Here is a 25,074-nt window from a genome sequence, read left to right as displayed (position 1 = left end):
GGAACTGTTTTATATAGTGCCATTATCCAAAACGCTTTACAATGTGCATTACATTCACCCCAATCTGGGAACCCATCAGCAAAAAAATCTATTTGCTCTGAATTAAATTAACACATATTCACACACACAGATGGCGGAGGAAACCATGTATGCAAGGCAACAACCTGCTCTGCTCATCAGGGGCTCAGTGTCTGTCTTGCTCTTACCCGGAGCCGGGCATCAAACTTGGAACCTTCCATTTCCCAAGCAGCTCTAGGGGAAACATCAAGGATGAAACCCAATTGATTGATTGAAATTGGTATTCACACTTCACAGTTTGTATAATGGGTAGGCCTACAGTTCAACGAAAGTACAGGTCATTACAAAAACTCCTGCGAGGATAAAACCAGAAAAAGCACTAAGACTTGTTTACACCAGTGTCCTTCATTTTTAATTCAGCAACAATATACAGTATAGTCGGTGACTTATTTCCATTCCAATGTGGTCATTTGTCTCAAGTGGTTAAATGCCTCCTTCTAATACCGACATTTTGTTCTTTCTTTTCTTACCTGAATAAAGCAGAAATTATTAATAAAGTACTGATGCCAGCCTGGCCATAATAACTATAGGAATGAGTGCCAGTGGAGACAAGGAGATTAGGAGAACAGAGGATCATCCTGCCACATGGAGACAGTATTCAGTCACCAATCGATTCCATTATTAGTTTGACAATGTTATCTTATTGAAATTAGAATTTGTGATATAAAAAGGCTAGCCTACAACAACCACCAAAGTTAGGAATATCACAGAAAGACAGCGGTAGCTGTCCAGTGCTGAAATGCAGTCTCTATCTGAGTGGTTCTCAAAGTGTGTTCCAGGGAACCCCCATGGGTTCTTGAGGGGGGTTCTTGGTCACCAGCTATGTATAGCCTACCTATTGCAAAAAACAATCCAGACAGAGAAATTGGTGTGCAGAAAAACTAAAATGACCAGAAAGTCATGAAAATAAACTAAAAGAGGAAAACCGACAATTTTTTTTTAATAGACGTAATAACAAAAGAACAATCAAACAAACGAATGAATGAATGAATGAAATGAAATTATCCTGGTCTTGAGTTCCTGTGGTAACGTCTTCAACTGCATGGTTACCAGTAAGACAAGGGCGACATCTAGTGGACTAACTATCGCATTACAAGACATCATTTTTGTACTGAACAAACTCATAGTATCTCAATGAATGGGATTCACCTATATATAAATTAAGGTCAAATAAATAATAAATAAATAAAAACTACAAGGTATAACTTCAACTTGGAGGGCGCCCTCTACTGGTATGGCATCATTATGTCACCACAATGCACACTTTAACTTCATGTTACTGTAGTATAAAACTCGTTGAAGGTCGACAGTTGATCACAGTCACACAGTTACTTTCTACTAACTCTACACTTTTAGGGGTTTCAGAATATACTTACGGTATTCCAAGTGTCTTGCTGCAGCCACTGAGCCACACCACATGACATATCCCAGTACTGGTGCTGTAGCCTGTTACTATCTCATAATCGCATTATACAAAATGAATATAAATGTGAATTTGCACATGCAGTGACACACTTTGCATGCCATCTCCGTTATTTGAAGAAACAAATAAGTCAAGTGTGTGACTGACTGTGTGTCCCAAAGTTAACGTTGCGTTACTTTTTAATACAATTTTGTGTAAAATAAATAAATGTGAATAGGCCAGTGATAAAATATCATATTTAGGAATTAGGACAGGTCATAATATCTTAATATGTGAGCAATGAGCATGCATTACAAGGATCACAAGATGCATTTCACATTTCACCACCACTGTCGTAAAGCGGCTCCCCTGTGCACTGCTCGCTGTCGCAATGACATTTGCTTCGACAGCACTTTCCGGCAGCTGGGAAATATCGAGGAGAAAGCAACGACAAACGTCGCAGGGGAAACCCGTACCGCCGCACGAATCCTCGGATTTATGAAATATTCGGAGAAGTGACTTGTGTTCTTGTCAGCGAAGACCCTCCACGCCGTGAATGCAATCGCGTACAACGCCATCAAAGTGCAAATCTCCACCTTAATGCGGTGGGATGGCTACAGTGCCGACTGGGCCTAGTAGCGCATTGCCTGCATCCCCGGCCGAAATTACTCCCTTCCCCGGGGGTAGGAGCGCGGATTTTGGGGAGGACGGGCAGACGGGCTGCGGCAGGGAGGACCCCGTCCCCGAGGAGTCGCAGGTCGGCGAGGAGGACAAGCGACAGGCGATCAAGAAAAATCAGAAAAACATGTTGTCGTCGCACTCTAACCCGACGGCGCTCCACCTCAAGATGCAAGCCCAGGAACAGCAGCAGCTGAACGGCATGATCAGCCCCCCGGAGGACGCTGACAGCCGCCAGCAGCGCACAGACAACCGACCCGACAATCCTAGCAGACCGTCCGATGTCAACTGTGACAGCGCCGTGGAGGCGGAGGGGACACCGAGCGACACAAACAACAGCGAGCATTGCCACCACGAAGGAGGCCCCCGTTCGAAAAGCACCGGCGGCCACCCTACTAGTCTCTTGAACAACACCACCATGAACGGAATGCCGAGTATCACAAGAACTGAGGCTGTGCAAAGCCACCCGGACACCGGGGAGTGTTTCCCCCCCACGGAACCGCCGCGACCACCGAGCGAGCCCCCCGATCATCACGTCGGCGACTGGGATGTCGAGACACGCCTCGGCCCGGCGGTAGCACCGCAGCAGCAGCCCCCCGCGGCAGAGCTGGCGAGACTGGACCTGAACCTGAAAAGCGCCTCGGAAGAGAGCCACGGGATCCATTACGTCCGCTACGAGTCCGAGTTACAGATGCCATGGATCATGAGACTGATCACAAAGGACTTGTCTGAGCCTTATTCCATTTACACTTATAGGTACTTCATCCACAACTGGCCCCAGCTCTGCTTTCTGGTGAGTAGAACTTAGCAGAACCATCTTCTTTACCAGCTCTGTTCCCAGCTCTGTTCCTATGACTTGCTTGTATGGAGATCATTATATTCAAGCTGCATTGTGATCTGAACCGGTTGTCTTGTCTTCTTAAGACCCGTTTCCCCCCCGCAGATGGCTATTTTGACTTGCCCATAATAGGTGTGTGGTCTAAGCCTGTATTCTGTCATCGCTGGTGAGTGGTGAGAAGGTATAACTGCAACCTCTCAGTGTTTATCCGACAGATATAGGGTGTGTCTACTGCTGGAGTTGGTATGTACAGTGCATTGCCTGGCCAGTGCACTTAAATAATCACCTGTCAGCCTGTCGGTCACAGGAGGCAGCTGAACACAGTGGTGCTATGTAGTCTTGGCCCACGTACACAAATACACAGTACAGCCAACAACTAGCACTTATAAATATCCCTCAGTGCACAAGGCCTGACAGGGAGTTTTTATTATAGCGCCCTTGAGCTTGGACGCTGCCTGCAGCCAGGACAGCGTATTTTAACAGAAGCTGACATATTTTCTTTACTTTAGTTTGGGAGATTTCAATAAATGCATACTTGGTGACAATGGCACACTGCATTCATTGCTAAGGTTGGGATCCAGAATCAGAGGAAACGGATCCAAAACTCAGGAACCGGAATCGGTTCCATGATCACATTTGGAACCGTTTCCGGAACCGTTTTATGAAACCGTCTAGTATGGTATGGTATGTGTATTGTGGGCTTCACGCTGTTATACAATTATAATACCAGTGGTTCTCAAACGTTTTATTTTTAAGGACCACCATAACTCTGAGAGTGTACACAAGTCCATTTGGTTCTATTGTACAGTTGTAAGGACCTGTAAGGGTCCATTTGGAAATGGAACCCCCTCAAGTAACCCAGAGGTCCCTCCCTAGACCTTTGTTTGAGTACTACTGCAGTAATGTATGCAATACTGTGTTTACGAGTGAATTTGTGTTTACTGTTTATTAACAATTTTTATTCAATATAAAAAAAAATATAGCAATCGTTAAGGAATCGGATCGTTCAGAGGGAATCACTCAGGAATCGGAATTGGTAAAATCCTAAAGGATCCTAATCCCAACCCTATTCATGACTAACATGTTGCCCTCATTTCATTCTATATGAATATGTTACGATCAGAATTGTATCTACTATAAATCGATAAAAGGTACTAAAGAAATCTACTCCAAATCTGTAGAATTACGCCACCTGCCCTTAGTTCTTGTGATACTTTCACGAGAGGGTGGCCGTCTGTGCTTTTCTGGGTAAGAGCAATACAATTTACAATTAAGGCATTTAGCAGACGCTCTTAATCCAGAGCCACAACAAGCAAGAACAACACATGGTAGTACATTATCCTTCTGGGCACAGGCCCAGAAGGACATGTTCAGGTTGTGGTCTCCTGGTGGCGCTATAATAGGCCAATGTGAAGGGTGCCATTTCTTCTTACGCCTTGGATGGCAATTGGATGATTTGAGGCATGTTGTTCCAAAAATGTGTTTAGCAAAAATCCACCTATTGGTGGTGGCGCTATAACAGGCCAATGTGAAAAGGGTGGGATATATTCCATTCCTCAGCCTAGTAGGAAAGTCAGTGAAAGATTTCACCTAAATTGTACGCTGCATTCATGATTTGAGGCTTTGTGTTCAAAACGGGCCAATCCTGCAAACTTTGAAAGCCAATGTTAGCTAATTAGGATGGAATATGAAATATCGGACAGATCCGTCTTGAACACATGACTATAGAGATACTGTGTAACGATTTGCGGGATTTTTGGACAGAATCTGGAGGAGTAATGTGTTTTTAAAAAGTTGGCCTGCTGGTGGTGCTATAACAGGCCGTTCTGGAAAATTTAGGGCAGAGGTTCATGTTGGCATCCAGGGAGTGTGTGTGCAAAATTTGGTTACAATGGTTCATTCATTCATACATTGGGAGGTGAAGCGGCGAACAGTCAACGCCAGCATCCCACATTCACACTCACCAATGGTGGCAAGCTCACACCGACCAACACATTGGAGGCAATGTAGGGTTCAGTGTCTTGCCCAAGGACACTTCGACATGTGGACAGTAGGAGCCGGGATTCGAACCGCCGACCCACGGATCATTGGACGACCTGCTATATATACCTACCTGTATATCAAGAATCATATATGTAAGCTAAGAACCTAACATCTGTCTTAACAGTGGAATAGCCTTAGAATATAAATCCTAGTCTCATACCAAGTACTATCAAAATATGTTGGAATATGAGAAAAAGGTAAACCTACTATGAAACCTAGACTGGCTGCTCGATCAAAAGTTTGCCATGATGTAATCAAATGAAAATCTGTTACTTAAATAAATCTGTGTTAGTGTGGAGATTTTCTTGTACGAAATGTTCAGAACCACAGTGTGACTGCTTATGATGTCATGTCACCATCTCTTCTCACTTGGAGGCTGAAAACCCACTGTTGACTTGAACACAGCACATGACAAGAGGAAATGCTTCGCAACCAGGGTCAGAGACAGGTCAGCTACTGTGTTGGCAGAGGGAGCTGAGCTTGCACTGGTCACTCCAGGAGTCTGTCCACGAACGTGTGTGTGTGCGTGCGTGAGAGAGGATGTCCTGGTGGCTCAACCAAGTTATTGAGCTGACACGACCACATAATTACAACGTGCTGGTGTTCGAGTACCACACAAGACTTGTATTGCATGTTTCCCCTCTCTCTAGCCTCTCTTTCCTGTCATAAAATGCTTTGAAGATGCCAAGGAATAACATATTTGTTTGTGTGTTTGTGTGTGTCTCAGGCCATGGTGGAGCAGGAGTGTGTTGGAGCCATCGTGTGTAAGTTGGACATGCACAAGAAAATGTTCCGTCGCGGCTACATTGCCATGCTGGCTGTGGACTCCAAGCACAGGAGGAAAAGCATCGGTGAGTCCTTCAGCCACTTTTGCACTGCATGTAGTGTAGTCTCTCCTCCAGCTGTGTTGACTGACATAAATCTCAAGTCCTTCTGTCATACAGTCTACTCTGCGCAAAGGAAGCACTGAAAACGGAGCCGGTCCGTGAGTAACGCGGATGTCCCACTTCCTCCCCACTTTTGTTTCATCACTGTAGTCCCCCAAACTTGTCCTAATGTAAATAAAAAATAATCAAAGCCGATATGGTCATGAAGTGTGGGTCATGACCAAAAGAATAAGGTCGCGAATACAAGCGGCCGAAATGAGTTTTCTTCGACGGGTGGCTGGCATCTCCCTTAGAGATAGGGTGAGAAGTTCAGTCACACAAGACAGACTCGGAGTAGAGTCGCTGCTTCTTCGCCTGGAAAGGAGCCAGCATAGGTGGTTCGGACATCTGGTTAGGATGCCTCTCGGGCGTCTCCTTAGGGACGCAAAACCTCACACACTCCAGCACTTGGAGAGCTCAGCTCTCCTCTGATTTATCCAGTGTTTCTTCCCACAGTACTGATCCTAGAATTACCACCAGCACTTCATAATTGTACTACTTTTATCTCCTGTGAGCACCTGGTTGGTTTTTCTCATTTTTAGATCAATATATATACTGGGTTTGACTTTGTCACCGCCCATGAATCCTCCCTCTGACAGTCGCACCAAAGCACTTCTTCCCCTACTAGAGACCTGTGGATGAGCTTTTTTGTCACCCGAATCGTGTCCCACTCCCAACGTGTCACTGCGATGCGTTGTGAGTGACAGTGAGCTTGTAGTTGGGAGCTTGTAGATCAGCTACTTACTTATACGTACTTATGCATGCGTACAAACAAACAATGTCACTCACCACTGTCACAGTTCACCAATGTTACGTAATGGTTGTATATTTCCATATCCATGGTAACAAGCCGTCCACGTTCATTCACATTCTCACATCACAACATGTTTAGGCATATCCATCCGGCCCATCGTCGGCACGGTTAAGAAATTAAATCACTCCCAGTCCCACGCCAAACTTATATTCCTCCTTTCTTTTTTTAATTTAGTTTTAAGTTTCTCTCAGACTCTCACTATAGCTGCCTGTTAGCCTAGCTGCCTGTAGCCTAGAAGACCACTGTGTTGTTGTTTAGCAAGGACCCGTCGCAAGCCAACGCGTATAGGTGTCTAATTTGTGCTTGGGTGGGAAATTATGTAATGTTAAAATACTAACGCAGTAATGCACGCATGGCGAGATTCTGTGCGTTTTTAAAAGCTATAATAGGCCTATAGATAGATGCCATTAATTTATTTTACGCATTATTTCACCCGCGGTTTATCCAATATTCATTAATACTACATTGCATTGACCCAAATCCACCCTAAACTGCGGTTACCCACAGCAATCGCAGCTAAATCCGCCATCCCCTACCGTCCGTCTCCTTTGCCAAATGTTTCTTTAGTAAAAACTGCTTCACAACAATGCTGGCGTAAGTAAGACATTGGCTGCAAAAAATAACTTTATTCATCCATGGATTATTGTCAAGAATTTCCATACTCTTGTCTCGACTACTTTCTTTCACATTTCCTTGTCGAGGTGCGCGTGCGTATGTGCGAGACAGAGAGAGTGACAGAAAGAGAGAGAGAGGTAAGTTAGCGAGCAAACAAGAGAGTGAAATTACATTCCAATATGAATTCTGGAACTTCAATATCTCGTATATATAAAAAAAAAAATCAGGATTCAAAAAGCAAAAGTAGAGCTACAAGCTCTAATCTTGGCAACGGTTTCAAGCTTGCCGATCAGCTACTTTTGATACTTAGACGCTGTATGATCAAGTATGGCGTTACTTTACGAAAAAACACAAAAAGTTAAAATATGGAGATATGCGGTTACTTCTGCCCGACAGCAACGATATGCTCTTTTGATTGGGTTACAGTATATACACTATAACGTACAGGAAAATGCTTCTTTACTGGTGCTTTGGATTTCCCCCCACATCTCTCCCACAAACATGGAGTAGAGCGTAGACTGTTGATAGGCTATTTAACCGTCAGTTTCTTCAACAAAACGCAGGACATTGAGTTCAGACTAAACTGTACGTTTCAGAAAGTATTTCCACGATGCGTGGGGCGGTGGGGGGCCAATTTAGGCACGGCAGCATGCCAGGATTGCAATATGTTGGCAGAGAGATATGGCACGGCACTATACTGTATTACACTCTGTTATACACTGTACTTCTACACTTTTATGTGCTACACTGTACTGCAGTGACTTGTGGTATGCTGCACTGACAACTGATCAATGTACTGCATTGTACAAAGAGTGAGCCCTGTTTATTGCAAATGTCTTAAAATAAGTTATACGTACATGTTCTGCCAGCGTGCTCAGTCACTTTCCGTAGCATGCTCTGTGAAAGGAACTTCTGAAGTAAACAAGAACAATACACAAACCCAAGGGCTGCTTACGCTGGCCATTGTGTGCTTCTTATCTATGTGGTTTGGCTGAACTGTGCGCCTTCTGTTTCAGGTACTAACTTGGTAAAGAAGGCCATCTATGCCATGGTAGAGGGCGACTGTGACGAGGTAAGAAAAGAAAACGGATACATTTTTGCCTCAAGGGCCAACAGCATATAGATACAGGGAACAGACACGTACAGATACAGAACTGCAAGGTTCCCAGTTCGATCCTGGTGTATGAATGTGTGTGAATGTAATGCACAATACAGCTACACGCGACACAGAGGCCCCTTTTGAACTGGTTCAGTTATTTTTTCCCCGCCTTGGCCTAACATTGAACCAGTGTTTCCACTGAATATTAGTTTCTAAGAATGTAGAACAGAATCAGTTCTTGAACCAAAGTTATTTTGGTGCAAAAGGGTGTGATGCTGTGTTGTTGAAATGATTTAAAATCAAAATGATAGAGCAGAAATTTGACACGGAGAGTTTGACATTGATTCCGTGTCTGTCCCCTTCGCTGCATCAGACAAAAGGATGACCTTTTTATGTCACCGTATTGCTGTGCCTTTTCTTTTTCTGAGTTGGGTTACACAAATGTAGATCAAATGCATTTATTCATTTTCTTTACAATTTATCATGCAAAGTCATTATTTTTGCTCTTTGTGCAAGTTTGGCGGATGTCTTTTAGCAATCAGGCATCTGAAAGAAATGTAAAATCATATTTTCATGAACATTATCAATGCAATCACACTAAAGGTGGAGTTAGTTTCAGTGTGTCGTGCTTTGTGTGCCTCAAAACAACGGCATCCACACCAGTCAGCGACACATGAGGGTGCATTTTTTCTTACACACGTGTCAAGAAAAACAATCCCAAAACAAATATCTGCTGACTGACTGATTTCATTCAAAACACAGAAGTTTGGGACTATTTATACATCAGTTCCTCCATTAACCACTCCAAACGCCTCCATTGAGTGCCCTGTTTCATACTTTGTTGTATGATGGGCGATCCGTAAACTCACAACGTGACCACGTTGCATTGTGCGACGTTGTGAGTTTGTAGATGGCCTTGTACATGCCCGGACGGCAGGTTGAAAGTGGTTAACTCACTAACTAGCTCAAGGTCCTTTACTGTCAAGTCTTGTACATAAGAGTAAAAAATACTTTTGTTAGGCCTGTCGGACATTGCGAGGATTTATATACAGATGCATCTGTGTCTAATCGTTTGGCTTAGAGGCCAGCCCTAGCCAATAATGAAAAGGACTGTTTTTGTCCTAGTGTGGCAAAGGAACAGACAGCTGCACCTTGAGTGACAGGCTGGCCAACCAATCATGAAAAGGTCGCCACTACATCGCGACTACTGCTTTGGGTGATTGTTGACAGGCTGGCTTCTCAAGCCACCTATAAAAAATATATATATACTTTTGTTCGGCTCAAAAGTAGAGCGAAACTGAAACTTGTCCACTGACATGGCTCTCGTCCCCGTCTCCGCAGGTGGTGTTGGAGACGGAGATCACCAACAAGTCGGCCCTGAAGCTGTATGAGAACCTAGGCTTTGTCCGAGACAAGCGGCTGTTCAGATACTACCTGAATGGAGTGGATGCCCTGCGACTCAAACTGTGGCTCCGCTAGAGGAACACAAATCAAGGCAATTGGACAGAGGGGGTGTGTGTGGTGGGCAGTGGAGTGTCGCTCACCTCCTTTGACGATCAGCTCAACAGCCTCAATCCTGCCCCATCATTTCACCCCCCTTTTTTTTCTTTTTTTGACATGCACGCATACACTATTACACACACAGACTACACACACACACACACACACACACACACACACACACACACACGTGCATAGAGTACTCATACGCAGTACATCTACAAGAAACAAACACACACACCCCATGTATTTTCTTTGGTCCCCTGACCTCTTCAAATAACTCATCCTGAGGCTTAAAACGGACTATTAATCCCACCAAAAGTTTTTATGAATATGGCCCTTATAGTCGTTGGACCCTAAGAGGAGGATTTAAGGGCCGTGGGTGGGGAGTGGAGGGCCAGTGAAGGTTGTCCGGGATGACCTTGCCTCGGACCATATGACCTTTTAGACCTTCAAGCTTGGACCCCTTGTTGACCAGGAAGTGAGGTGCGAGGCAACTCGAGGCGGGTAGGCCACATGTTAGGTTTTTTGCGTGCTCGGAGAAGGAGGCACCACACAGTTATTCACCCGAACACAGGAAAACCAACACCAAGTCAAACCAGGACACATGACGGAGGGGAGGGGAGGGGAGGGCAGGGGAGGGGGGTGACCCATCACAGACTCGGAAGAAAATAGTTGTGGAGTTTCTTTTTGTGTTTCTTTTCCTTTCTTCTTGGTGAGTTAGACAGGATGGAAAAATCTATAGTGTGACTGAGTGTTTGTACTGCCGTGTGTTTTCGGAAAAAAGTGTGTGTGTGTGTGTGTGTGTGTGTGTGTGTGTGTGTGTGTGTGTGTGTGTGTGCGTGCGCGTGCGCACAGATAGGACGTGGGTGGTTTGTGTGAGTGCGTTTGTGTATGCAAAATGCACGTGTTAGTGCCTGCTTTGGCGGAAAGAAAACTTGAGAGTTGTGTGCATCGTCATAATGTGTCATCTGTGTTGTCCCTCGTCCTGAAGCGAGGACAGCGCCCGTTTGCCATCCTGTCTCCAGCATCAGGGCCGATGCTTTTAATGGAACGTGTCTGGGGACAGTATGAGTATGTGTCAATTCGCAAACGCACAAATCTCAGCCTGGTCTGAGACTTGACTTCCCCCGCGCCACACAGACGCATTCCTCCGCGTAAACAACTTTTTGGTGCAAAGCAGGTAACTTAAACAAATCACTCCCCCTTAGTAGCTCCGACTTTGCCCCAAAATGGTGGATCATTCTGTTCCTCAATCTCCAAAGGAGAGTGGAATGATTGGATATTATCTTTCTTTATTACATTTTTCCCCCCACATCCCCCTTCAGATGGACTGCCAGGCACAGCAAAGTGTCCCTTAAAGAAGAATCAGACTCTCTTTCTGGTTTGTTCTTTTACACAGAGCCCTTGGGGTGGTCTATCTATCTACTGTGTCTGTCTGTCAGAGCCCGACTGATGCCAGATTTATAGGTCTGATTCAATTTGAAAAACTTTGATTTGATCAAATTTAACTTATAAGCAAACGGCTAAATAACAATAAACATAACTTTTTGACGGATTATATATATTTTTTAATTAAGTGTACAATGTATATTAAACTAATACATGAAAATAACGTTTAACGTTAATTATACAATCAACTTGATTTAATTTAACCACTTAACCCCTATTCCCTTTTTAGATTTTTGAAAACAAATTGGGACACATTGGCTACATAACTGCCGATACCTATTTCGTTAAAAGAAAAGACAAATAAGTAATATATCGGTTGCGTTCTACCATCTATTACCCCTCTTACCAGTAGAATTATCCTTAATTCTCATTGGTTACAAGTGCCACTATACCTAGCACCACTCACACAGACTACGGCCCGGGAGTTCTGCCTGCTAATAGGCTGGACACTTGGCTCTCTGGTGTCAGCATCAGACTGGAGGGGGCTAGTATTATAAACATGCTGGATTCTTGTTTAAATATTGTGTGTGTCTGTGTGTCTGTGTGTGTGTGTGTGTGTGTGTGTGTGTGTGTGCCTGCCTGAGAGTGTTTGCGCTGCGTGCGATTTCGATAAAAGGAAGAAAAGACAAGTATTCTTAGCAGATTCATATTTTATTATTTTTGTTGACTCTCGGCTTATCTAGATTGTTCCACCATACACCTGTACAACCTCATGCTGGCTGCCCACAGCTTTTGAGTCCAGCTCGCATCATGCATCCCAGCCAGGTGCCCTGCTAACTTTGATGCACTAGTACCAACCTCTCAAACATCAGAAAGACACCCACCTGGGAAACACGGTAACACACATGCACCAGGATGGCCCAATTCTCCACACTGCAAAGACACTTTGCATTAGTAAATGTTGTTTGTTTTTCTTAGTTTTAACTATAGTAAAATGAACAAAGGTCAGATGTACTTCTTTTGGCAATTGCTGCTCGTGTGTGTGTGTGTGTGTGTGTGTGTGTGTGTGTGTGTGTGCGCATGCGTGCGTGCGTGTGTATGTGCGTGCGTGTGGAATCGGTTCTGTCTAGATTTTGTCTCTACTTTTCAGAGGCCGCACACAGGGAAACCACAGCACTCTATGGTGCAGGCTTTTGTTCCAGCCCACTTCTAACAAGGACAATAGGACTAGTTAGTAATTGGCCTGGAAGGAACTGTTTTTTTTGTGATCTGATAACACAGGACTAGGAGACAAATGTGTCGATCGTTAGCAAAGCTTGAAAGGGAGAATAAACACGGCAAACCCTTCTGCGCATTGTTACCGGTTGAATAACTTCCACAATACAGGTCTGAACATTTTTATAGTGGAATCTGAGTTTAGATGATGAACAGTAGTGAGTCAAGTAATGCAACTACGCGTCTATGCACTTTGATCCTGCCTACAATTCACATAGATCATTGCACCTGTGTTTTTTCCTGTTCCAGCCAGTGAGACGTCCAAAGTGAATATTCAACCATATTCAATATTCATCGATTAATATCATATTTCTGCAAGTTTTCGGCGAGTGACATGCCATCATACATTAGGCCTCATGGTCTCACTTTCCCCAATAAAAGAAATTGGATAAATTATGTAATTCTTCCATTTCAGCACAGTCATGAACCTTAAAGCCGTAACAAATTGAGGTAAACTGAGATTAGCCCTCTCTCTGAGATGCATTGAGGAAATTAATCGTGTTTATTCCTCTTTCTAGTGCAGTTCAGTCGAAATGAATGGAGTCTGCGAGGCCACGAGCTGAAGGGCAGAGTACATGTTTACAGTCCTGTCGACCCACACAACAACCTGTGTATGTTTGAGGTGGGGGGGAGACATGCCCTTTTTTATTTTACAGATTTGTATGCGAGTGTTTGGTCTTTGTTCATCAGATTATATCGAGAGCACCTTTTTTGTGAATCTGTTTTTATTTTTTATTTTATTTTGTGGATGGGTGTGGGGGGGTTGGTTGGTTGGTTGGTTGATTGATTGAGTTTTATTATTGAGGTTTCTGGTGAATTTCTGTGCTTGGATGATTTTTGGAGCTTTGCCTAGAAGAGAATGACCAGGTTGTAAAGCAGATGATGTCATGAATGAAAGAGGAAGAGTTCACTTCCTCTGCCTATCCGTCACCAACCAGTGATGGATCGTTCCGGATTTATGCATATATTTACTAGTTGGTCGCTGGTGTCGCACTTACTGAAGATTCATTTAGATCTGCTATTTTCGGTGGGTGGCAACATGCGCAATTGAGTATCTCAACCCGCTTCAATCTTCCCCTCACAATCAAAAATGACGACGTCTTGGTCTAATATGAGTTTCTTCTAGAGGTGTATGGGTCTTCTATCCTTTTGATATGGGCCATGATCCTAATGAATTTACCTTTTACTGTCTGTACCCCATCACTGTCTGGCTCTCCTCTTTCATACGATGACTTAACAGACAGGAGAGGTGTAACCTGTTACAATATTTCTAACCAGCTGTGTATGAGGAGGCAGTTTGGTGATAAGTTGTGCACTGTCTTTGTTCTGGTTTTTGTGGAACGGGTCTCCCCTCTACACCCTCCATGTTGTGAAACTCTGGCAGTGCCATTAGGTTTTATGGGCATTACAGCCTGCCACAGTGAGTCAAACGGCTCAGTTTAGACTATGAGCATCAACTGAAAGGACTTTGTCGTCAATCTCAAGTCTGTAGCCATGGCCTGTGGCGATGCCTAAGAACAACCCAATACTCAGTACCAACTGCTCCTCGTCACGGCTCGACTGTGTTCACAAAAAGAGATGTGACTTGTTTTGCCAGTTAAAGTGTTCAAATGTAATCGTGTCTTACAAGAAGGACTTTTTACTTTCATGGACTTCGGGTGGCCATCGCGTCACCAGCTAGTGGCCATCGCGTCACCAGCTAGCTTACACTAAAAGCCCAATGTACACCACGTTGCATGGCGGTGTCGCTTTCGGCAAGTAGATACCGTTGCGTGACGAAGGTATAAATTGGGCTAAACTGTTCCCAGACCTAATCCCACAATCCTCCGCCCCTCCCAGGAAGACCTTTGCTTAAAGAACAGTCTGCCGATGTAATGAGCAAAACGTGACTCTGCAATTAAGCTGCGCCACTCACCAGAACCAACTACAGGGGCCTCTTGCAGGCTTCGGGGCGACCGGAACCGGCCCCCTGACTGACTCTATAAAAGTGGGCTGAGGGGAGAGAGAAAAAAGGGGCGTTTTGCATGTCAGTTTTTGTTTTTGATTCCCTGCCCCTCTTCCCCTTTCTCTTTTCATTTTGATCTGAAAATGTCCAACAATAGCTTTTATTTAATGTGGGGGGAAAAAAAGAACACAGAAATAAATTATTTGATTTTTTTAATGCTGTAAGCTGGATTGTAGTGACTGGTGCCTGTTGTGTCGTGTCGTCAGTTTGTTTCTATCACCCCAAACAGGTTTAGCTTGGTGACTATTAGTGAAGTTTGAGGTTATGAGGGTTCTTTTATTTTAGGGCAGAGATGTGGGGATATAGAAACCTATAGTAGAATGTTTGTCTAGACCCAGAACGTAAAAATGTACCTAATCAGAGGTCTAATCATATCGTTGCTGTTGGGTTTGTTTGTAAATTAGTGTCCCAAATGTATCATACTACACTAGAAGTACTACACGAAAGCATCAAATGTAGCAGATACACAGGCTCGAAACTCGGCGTAAAGCAACACAGCTCGTAGATCTGCTATTTTTTAATTTGAATCCTGAAACGTAACAGTTTTGGACACCCGACAGCCGATATTTTATTCTGAAGTAGTTTTTCGAAGCCCTTCTGATATGACATTCTGAAAACCGATCACTTTTCATCCTCAGAATTGTAGATATTATTGGAGAAAGCAATGTTCACCTTGCCGGCTTGGGGCCACTACTTTAATGGGAGGTTAACGAGCAGATCTTTGCCGTGTACACACATGATATCTGACAGGTGTAATTCATTTATTTGCCATCAATATATGACATAACGCTGATCCCAAATATATATATATAAAGGCAATAATATTTGTGCATCAAGCACATCAGACAATATACATTTGATACTTGAAACGTAAGAAATGATCAGTATAGACTGTAGATCGGTTGTACAGTATGTACATTAACATTATTCAGATGAACAACACATTTTTAAACCTCTTTAAAACCCTTTTCTGTCCTACATTGGTAAAAACTTGATGGCTGAGATCTTAGAATCACAAAGTAAGCAACAATACACCCAGCAGCGACAGCCATCACCATGCCTTCTTATATTAAGGCAGTATGATTTTGGAGGGTCCCCAGGACCCCAGATGACCGTAAAATTGCGAGTTGTGAGCATTCAGATTAGCTATTTTCACCATGTTTATCTGTGGAGTCAAACTAAATGTATTTTGGAGGGTCATCATGACCCTGAAAAGGTTTAGAACCATTTCCTTACAGCAGTGATTCTCAACACAAACCCCTAGTTTACTATGCATTATCGGCCACGGACGGGTCCATGGCCATGGGGTTATAGTAAACCGAATTAGCTGGGGACCCCTCAAGGAGGACCCCTGGGGGTCCCCAGAACCCACTTTGAGAACCATGCACTATCTGTCTTACAGCACCCACTCTTGTCACACCAAAACATTCACTGAAGTCAGTGACAATAGTGCTGGAAATGAGAAACACATGAGAAAATATCATCAATAAAACAAAAAAAACAGGGAACACACCCACACAGATCGCCTCCGTTAGGACATCTGCGATGAGGTTGGAACATCTTGACTAAAATAGAGAAACCGTGTTGCGGTGTGCTTTGTATTCACAGCAAAGGTTTGACAAAAGGAACAGAAAGAGGAATAGAAGCTTACGCTGACCTGTTTTCTGCCTCGTGCTCTTGTAAGATGAAGACCAACAATTATTTTATGAACAACTGAGCTGGCTTGGAACAAATGCATATATACATTTCTGCTGAATGCACACTGAACTGTTGGCTAGATACTAAATGCGTAATTTCTCATGGTAAACGGGATATTTATAAAATGTGTTGATCTATTATGGAAATCTTGTTCCAGTCAACTTAAGTCTAAAATGACAGGAGACGAGGGCTAAGGAATTCTTATGTACTGTACACTAATAACATAACATTGGCCCCCAGTCATCTACATACAATATTTACAGGTTTACATCATCGGCTACGGCCCTTTTTATTTAACTGAAATACACAGAATTCAAATTCTGCCATTGCCTTTTTTGTAGCTAATTCATTTCACCCTTTTCCCCTCCAAATTGAGTAATTATGCCAGTTAATCATCCCACACACATCTGTGTAGACTAGAGGTTAGGCCAGGCCTGATGCACCGCGGTGGATTCGAACCCTGAAACTTAATGGACAGATACATACTAACCCTACCACACGAGCACTCACAGACAACATTTTATTTCACAGACAAATTATTTTGTGCAATTCTGCCAGCCTGGCTGATGAGAAAAACTGTTTCCAGAGCCATGTGTTTTTCAAAACGTGTCATGTTTGTCTTCATTGGCTCACTTGGCCTGACTGTTGCCCAATCCTGCCACCCCATCAAAAACGACCACACCTGATGATATTGTCTGAAAAGAAGTGTGTATCCAGTACCAACGTCAAGCTTAATCATCAGCTCTGTGCATAACTGTAGTTCCAGTTTTCCAGAAGGTTCTGGTTCAGTGTCCCTTTGCTTCATTTGATTGGCTTGGCAGCAGATTTGGAAAACACAAATTACACATTATGTGTGTTTTTCCCATTAAAATCTGCTGCCAATCCAATCAAATGAGGTTATGGTAAAAAATTATAATAACCGGCTCAGGAAATGGGGGTGCCGCCACCTTCTGGGAACCTGGGACTGAGTCGCTTGTCGATCTTCAAGTCAGTTCTTGTCGGCGAGCAGCAACGCTGTTGTCTGATGGAGTATAATATTGGCTATAAAAGAAGCTTCACGGTGGTGGGAGGTGGAGCCGACCTTTCAAGAGCCAGTGCAAAGTGGTGCCCTACGCTGTCATACTTTGATCAGATGAGATGACTCATAAAGCAAACACCCCAGGGTGAGATGTCGTCGTAGAAATGGAGATGTGGAGCTGAGCGTCCTTATATCATGGCAGCAGCAGCCGTTGGTCACCAACACCGGATCAGAACTCGTCCTCGGAGCTGTCGGCCAATAGCATGGCTTGGTCCTGTCGGGCGGGACCGGGTTCTCTAGGTTGCTGGGAATGAAAAACGAGGCAAGAGATGTAAAGTTATTTACACAGTGTAGCACGGATAAGAGAGGGAATAGGGGGCAATGGCATATTCATGCTATCAGTCAAATCTGTAGAAATAAAATGTTATTTGCACAGTAAGATCTTCAGTTTACTCTTGTAGTGTACAAATTTAACCTTGACATGACATTCTATTGCAACGCGCTTCAGTTAAAAGTAGAAAGGCTCGGTGCTCAACAGCGACAACTTGAATAAGAAGGGGAAAAAATGGAAACATCAGTCACCACTCACCACTCCTGTAAAATAATCAAACGTGCTGACCCTGTGCCACACAGTATAGTTGTAAATACTGACCTGTGGCTGTCTGGCCTTCCTCCTCTGGTGCTTGTAGCTGTTCCTTCTCTTGCGGTGGATCATCCGGATACTGTAGAGGGCGCCAACAATCAGCAGGGCCCCCGTTATCCCGATACCCACAGGGGCCAACATACCTGACACATAGCCCGCCTGCACAAGGAGCATAATAGAGGTTGATGCCAGGACCAGAATAAATCTCTTTTCGGCGGAGGTTTTCCGTTCCTCTACTAACTAACTAAATATATTTATAATAAATGAATGAAGGCACGACTTAACTGCTTTACAATGAGTGACAGTATAATACAGTATACATATTAAAGAGCTGTAAGGGCATGAATAGGAGAGACATGTGTAGTGCTTTTCAGAGACAGCAGGGGGCAGTCTTACCTTTTCTCTGATCAGTTCAACCCAACTACGCACTGCAAGAGAGGGAGAGACAAACAAAACATCTTAATATGTGTGCAGCAGGGAATATCAAAAGCAGATCATGCAACCCTGACACAATGACTCTCTAGAGGTTCTCAAACTTTTTCATGCCCCTAATTGAATACTTTTGCCGTGGATCTGCTATCTTTTAATAGCCAAAGTATTGGATATAGTGGTTTACAGTGATTGTGATGCTACAGTATATGAACTACTTTAGCTGGAGACCCCTGGAACCCCGCCGAGGACCACTGGGGGTCCCGGGACCCTTGCTCTATGTTGTCGTACTTAGTCCCTGGTTGCGCTGCACCCATACAGGGGGTGGGGGGATGATGCTGTATGGGGGTCTTGTTGTGGGGGCCGTCTGGGGCACTTCTGTCAGATCCTCATCGCTGTCCTCTTCATCGGATTCCTCTGTGTTCTCATCTTCCTCATCCTCATCTGGCTCCTCTGTAGGCAACAAACAAACAGACGACGGTTATGCTGTTACCAGTGGTGAGCATACTCTCCACATAAGTACAATTTTAACATACTTTTACTTTACTTGAGTATTTCCATTTTTCGATACTCTACATTCACTTCTACTCTGCTACTGTACTTTCCGGCGCTCCACACAAATAATTTGACAGCGTTTTAGTTACAAGTTACTTTGCATATTTAGATTATTAGCACAAAATATACTTTATTTTATGCTTTGGCTATTCAAAAATAGCCTAGGTGATGTACTTTTACTCAAGTAACATTTTCAATGCAGGACTTTACTTGCTAACAGAGTATTTCTACATTGTGGTATTGCTAAAATACAAAAACTATTTGAGTACTTCTTCCACCACTGTCTGTTACCACCACACACGTCTTTACCCTTCAGCCATTTGGCTTTTAAAAACACATTTTAAAATGTGTTTCTCGATTCTTCGATTTATCCAAAAAGGAACCCATAGAAGAAGAATCGCTCAGAAAATAATTGTGTGTCCCGTACCCTCAGACTCCATCGCCTCCAGCCCTGACATGGAGTTGGACAGCGCCCGATGGGGTGCCATGGCTACAGTTGTAGCAGAGAACTGGGTGGATGAGAGAGAGGAGCCAGTCACCTTCAGGTCCTTTGTCCTGTCAGCACCTGTTGACAAACCACCAGCCAATGGGAAGGACACCAGGTTTACTGTGACGTTCCCATTTTATTTATTTATTATTTATTATTTATTTATTTTATGTGTCTCTGTTGAATCGAATGTCAAAGTTCTGAACTATGAGATGTTTGCAACCAAATGCATCGTACTTGCACAACTATCGTATCATTAGTTGACATTTAATGTCTTGGCTGTAATGTCATGTTTTTATATTATGTGTGGACGTGAACAATTAGCTAATGGGGATCCAGGTTTGAATTGGTTGGGGGTTGAATACAGTCAGAAATCCAAGTGTGTGCCACAGTCCATAGACGGTAGACTACAGTCCCTTGTGGTGTATTACTGCCTTTCTATCCTATCGGGAAGGTAATTATATTGGCATGAAGCCTCGGGGTTCCTGAATAGACTGAAGTAACTGAAGGACACTATGGTGAATTCAATTACAATCCTGATGGTGTAACAAACAGCAGTAACTACAGGGGTTCTCTGAGGCCCAGGGTTGCTTACCACTACAGCCTGGCTTTGGCCATAATGATAACGTGGATTCCTCAGGGGAGGAGGCTTAGGTGAATCCACGTTATTTGTGAGCTTGTATATATTTATTTATTTTCACTATTAAATATAGGGCTTATGTGATTAATTCATAATGTATTCTTGTAAGTTTGGGTCCCGGAGACACAAAAGTGTTTGGAGACTCCTGGTATTTGACCACCACTAATTGTCAGGACATTGGACTGCAATGGAAACAAGCCCTCAGGGCTTTTTCTGTTATCCTTTTAGCATTATTATATAAAGTCAGTGGTTCTCAAACTTTTTTGTGTCAAGGACCCCCAAATTGATATTTATTTCCCCCCGGACCCGGATAAAAAAAAAAGAATAGCCAACATATAAATGGATAAAGTGGTTAAAATGATTGTTATGCTGTATTAGCACACGGGCACCGGTCACGAGGACGTCCCACGCTAACATGGATGTACTCAAGAACGACGCAGGAGCGCAAAGTACCAACGAGCTGGCCAGATGTATGGACAACCGGGATGACTGGAAGCAACGATGGAGGGCTCGTTTTAGGACGACCTAGAGAGAAATAGGGATTTCCACAAAACCCTCTCACATCACCAGTTTACCCTCTCTCACCTCTCTCTGCCGGAGGCGGGGCCGTGGACGGAGGGTCCAGCGACTCGGCGGCCCCGGACGACATCCAGTCCGGCAGCAGGAGGGATGGGGGGGCGGGGGGCGAGGGACCGGCAGCAGCGGCATTGCCGTCCGTCTCCACGGTAACCGGCGACGAGGATGGCTGAGGGTCGAGGTCCGCGTCCGCCAGGAGGAGCATCCCTCCGGTCGCCATGGCAGCCGGTGGCTGCGAGCTGACGGGTGACGGCAGCAGGGTGACCCCCCCCGCCGCCGCCTGTCCCCCGTCACCCTCCGGTGTGACGACGTCCTCGAAGGGCTCGAAGATAAGAGGCAGCGCCTCCGAGGACATGGTGCCCTCGGTGGCTTCGTCCTGAGACAGCGGGGCCACCGTGTCCTCTGCAGGCACAACACAAGCACAGGGGGGTCACCACACACACACACACACACACACACACACACACACACACACAGTGTTAGTTAGTTCTTTATTTGAATTACAATCAATTTTACAGGGAAACAAATTCATGAGAGTTCATGGGCACCTAAGGATACACATGGCACCTTTCTCCACACAGACAAAGTGCCTATAACAGCTGAAAAAGAGCAGTATTTGGCAAGTTGTTTGCCTTTGCTCTTTTTCATGCCACCTATTGTTAGGCCACACACACACACACACACACACACACACACACGTAAATGACATGCTTTGAGCTTATATAAATCTGCGGTATAAGATATGGATAAAGTGCTTAAAATGATTGTGATGCTTTACTAAGAATTTTAGCTGAGGACCCCCTGGAACCCCACCAAGGACCCCACTTTTGAGAACAAATTGTTTTAAGACAAATGCTAGGTTTGATGTTTACTTTACCTCACCTGATATCCATAGAACTCTAATTGTTTTCTTTGCACTTGTCACTCTTTGCTCACTTGCTTTTGTCCAAAACTAGCCTAAATAAAGGCATACAAAGACTACTGCAATCCTTTTACATAATACCACTTTGGGAATTTTTGTCTTGCCAGTTTTCTTTCTGTTGTGTGGAAAGCTTCATCAAACAGACAGTCCCCACAGGGATGCCAGGAACACACATTGGCTCAGACAGACTCCTCTAATCCATCTCCCTCCTCTGTATTACTGAATAATAGCCTGACTCAGTCTTTACAAAAGATTGGATGGAAGAAAGGAGCATGGAGAGAGAAAGAGAGAGAGACAGAGAGAGATGAGAGAGAGAGAGAGAGAGAGAGAGAGAGATGAGAGAGAGAGATGAGAAAAAAGGCGACGACAGAGAGAATGCAGAGAGATGGCAATAGGAGGAGGAAGGTTGAATTTTCTGCAGACTTGTATAATGCACCCTTACGTCTTTCTTTTGCAGTAATGCTAATTTATTTTCAGAGTTGGGCTCAGGAATAGAAAGTAATTAGACTGCCACAAGTCCCCGATGGGGTTTGGAAGTGGGCGCCTCTCTTTGCTGATCATCAAAGGCGATCATGTGCTACTGGATGTGTCATTTTCATTCCCTGATGCCTTGTCTTGTATGGAAAGCAACCGAAATGCAGCGATGTCAAATGAGATGGAAAATCCAGCTCACCATCAAACAAAGTCAGTGGAGGAGATTCTTATAGGGCCACAGTGACTTAACCGCAATTGAGCCATGAAAAAAATAAATAGCCGATGTACAATCTCACGTGTCACAACGCAATGCGTTGTGAGATTGTAGGCTATTTTCAGAGAATAGAGTTGGTGTTGAGGGAAAAAAGAGTGGACCTATTATGAACGTATAAGGTTTAAGTGTAGCCTAATATATTTATTTATGGGTAATATCCTACTGTCACAGCGGTCAATATATACATCTTTAGGGGCCAGAGAGTGATATTCCTGTGGTTCTGTCTTTGGTTTGCATTGCTGTTCAGTTCGCAAATGTGGACATGTTGAGCAAGATAATAAACAAGTTTCACAAAGCATCAAGTCATGTGTTTCAACGTGCACATTGTGTATATCAACCTGTTTGATCATGCACCTGTGCATCTTTTGGACATACCTCCGCTCTGTCTCACTGCCTCGGTCCAAAGGGTTTCTGGGCCATCCTGTCTGGGCATCAGGTTTGGTCCGATGTCAGGCAAGAGTGTAGAGATAGTCAAGCCCTCCTGGCTCCAGGCTGACAGTGGCATGGGAGTGAGAGGCGAAAGAGAGGGTGGTGATGAGAGGGGACTGAGGAGAGCGCCACTGTTGGAAGTCAGCCTCTCCATCCAAGCAGGAGGATCCATGGACGACGGTATGCTGGCCTCTGGTTCTTCCTCCTGGAGAGAGCTGCCAAACCTGGTCACACTTCCTCTACTGTACGCCTCATCACGTTTGCTCTCCTGGGGCATGGCCCCCAGGCTGAGTGCCTGTGGCTGTGGTGGTGCCATGGCCGAAAATCTCGACAGAGCTTGTTTTGGTGTATTCGTCACCACAGTCATCTCCTGTTTCTCACTGGTAGAAGTTAACATGGCCTCGACGTTGTCAACAGGTTCAGCTTTTAGCTCCTCTTTGGCCACCAGCCGACCAGCCTCGCGTGACACAGATCCTCCATCTAGGCTGTCCCCGTTTGCAGCCTGAATCACGGCAACCGCCCCCTTAGGTTCTGTGCCTGGTCCATCTGGGCCAACCTCCGCTCCTTCTCTGCCTCCTACACTCACTGGGAGTCCAGTCACACGTTCCCGTACGTCACGGGCAGACCTGTCTGAATGCAACAACCCAGAATTCACGCCTTGTGTGGCTACATCGGGGGCGACTGAGCCGGCACACTGTCCACCACACCTGCTGTCCTCCGTGGAGGAAAGGTGCAGGTGGTGGAGAGGGCCCGGGGTGCCGTAGATGCAGAGACAGGTCCCAGCCAGGAGAAGGTGGAGGAGAGTCCCAGACATCTCGACCTCCTCTCTCTCCTCCACTCAAAGTGGTTCAAAGACAGTGGTTGCCCGAATTGCAGCCGAGGCAATGATGTCGAGCTCTAATGTATGGCGAGGATGTGCCGAGTCCTGGACAATGTCTGCAGGAGCATGCATACACTCTCAGTCAACCAGCATGTACAGTACATGAGTACAGATAGAGGAAAAAGAGGACAGGGCCAGGAAGGAAATTTGGGAAAGAGATATGGTGGCAGCCTGGCAGGTCACATTGCTGGTGTTGCCGTGTCTGCAGATGAAAGAGAATAAGTGAAACAATATTATTAGTTTAAAAAGCGGAGATCAATGCCGCTCTTTATGCAAATGTATTGTACTAATTCTCTTTTAAATGTTTGGTCGTTCAGTTCAATTTGATTATATGTGTTGAGTTGGCCTACTTATTTGTCTGGTGTTTTGTATAGCTGTTAGGTGTTTGTGTTTGTTTTATAGCTGGTGTTTTGTAGATGTAGGTGTCTGTCTGTTTGTTTGTATGACTTTTTGGAAAAACTCAATGATAATATGAAAAACCGCAGAGCTTATTTGTGTTAGATAACCACAGATAAGGGGATTAAGTCTGCATTCCATTAAGCCTTTGCTTTGATCCCATGCATGGTGGCTGAGCAGATCTTCTCATTTCATTTGGCTAATTTCTCTTCAGTCACACTGTTACATGTGTCATCATCATGGGGTCTGCAATGCTCTGTGTTCTTGTAAACACAGTGAACACACAGAGAAAAACACGCACATACGGCTGGCCGGGGGAGGAGGAGGTGGTATAATAAGGTCGGTGGAGACAATCTGACACAGCAATCCCTTGCACCCATTTGCACTTGAGAAAACTATAAATAGCACCGGGTTCTCCGTCCGTCCGCGGCCGCGCGGTTCTTATTCAGTTGAATTGATGGATGTTCAATGTTCGAATAATGCAAGGTTCTGTATTAGCCTACAGAGGCAATAATGTTATAAAATGCATGCAACATGATCGTCATCATCATCATCACCATCATCATCATAATATTTTGCAAATAGGTATGCTTCATGGTGTGAAGCATACCTGTCACAATAACAAACATCGACCCTTTGAAGATGTTCAAATTCTAGACAGATTGTAGAATTGTTGACGGGGGGTGACACCCTTTCTTCATGTTGAGACTGAGTCAGACAGGCGTCTGAAATGAATCAACACCTGCCCTGACGGTGCATATAGCTCGACTGTGTATCAATACAATAACACAACGCACATTCCCTCTCTATGATCGATGTGGTTGGTAGACTATATAGTAGTAGGCTATATAGCCATTATACTCCACAACAAGAGCAGCCAATCGACTTATCAAACGTATAGATTTATGCAGAGACCAGTAAACAAATCCCCATTGCATGCGGTGCTGAAATCATCTGAAATGGTTGCACTGACTGGCTGCAATGTAAC

General features: G+C 44.4%; 1 protein-coding gene across 1 annotated transcript; it reads left to right on the top strand.

Moving 5' to 3' along the window:
• Positions 1–1,454: 1,454 nt before the first annotated feature.
• LOC308333841 (uncharacterized protein) lies at positions 1,455–10,589 on the top strand. The gene is made up of 4 exons (XM_080790345.1): positions 1,455–2,951; positions 5,767–5,890; positions 8,411–8,466; positions 9,835–10,589. The coding sequence occupies exons 1-4, from the start codon at positions 2,091–2,093 to the stop codon at positions 9,970–9,972; spliced, it is 1,179 nt and encodes a 392-aa protein (XP_080646471.1). The 5' UTR covers positions 1,455–2,090; the 3' UTR covers positions 9,973–10,589.
• Positions 10,590–25,074: the final 14,485 nt, after the last annotated feature.

Source organism: Protomyctophum bolini, assembly GCF_963924005.1.
Source record: "Protomyctophum bolini genome assembly, chromosome: 19".
Lineage (NCBI taxonomy): Eukaryota > Metazoa > Chordata > Actinopteri > Myctophiformes > Myctophidae > Protomyctophum > Protomyctophum bolini.
The sequence above is the reverse complement of the archived record's forward strand: the minus strand, read 5'-3'. Positions and strand labels throughout refer to the sequence as shown.

What these genes read in the sequence shown, in the direction of transcription:
- LOC308333841 (XM_080790345.1), top strand. Translation starts at nt 2,091, where the DNA reads ATGGCTACAGTGCCGACTGGGCCTAGTAGCGCATTGCCTGCATCCCCG. An exon ending in GCACAGGAGGAAAAGCATCG is followed by an intron (nt 5,891 to 8,410) that starts GTGAGTCCTTCA and finishes CTTCTGTTTCAG; the next exon opens with GTACTAACTTGGTAAAGAAG. An exon ending in TAGAGGGCGACTGTGACGAG is followed by an intron (nt 8,467 to 9,834) that starts GTAAGAAAAGAA and finishes CCGTCTCCGCAG; the next exon opens with GTGGTGTTGGAGACGGAGAT.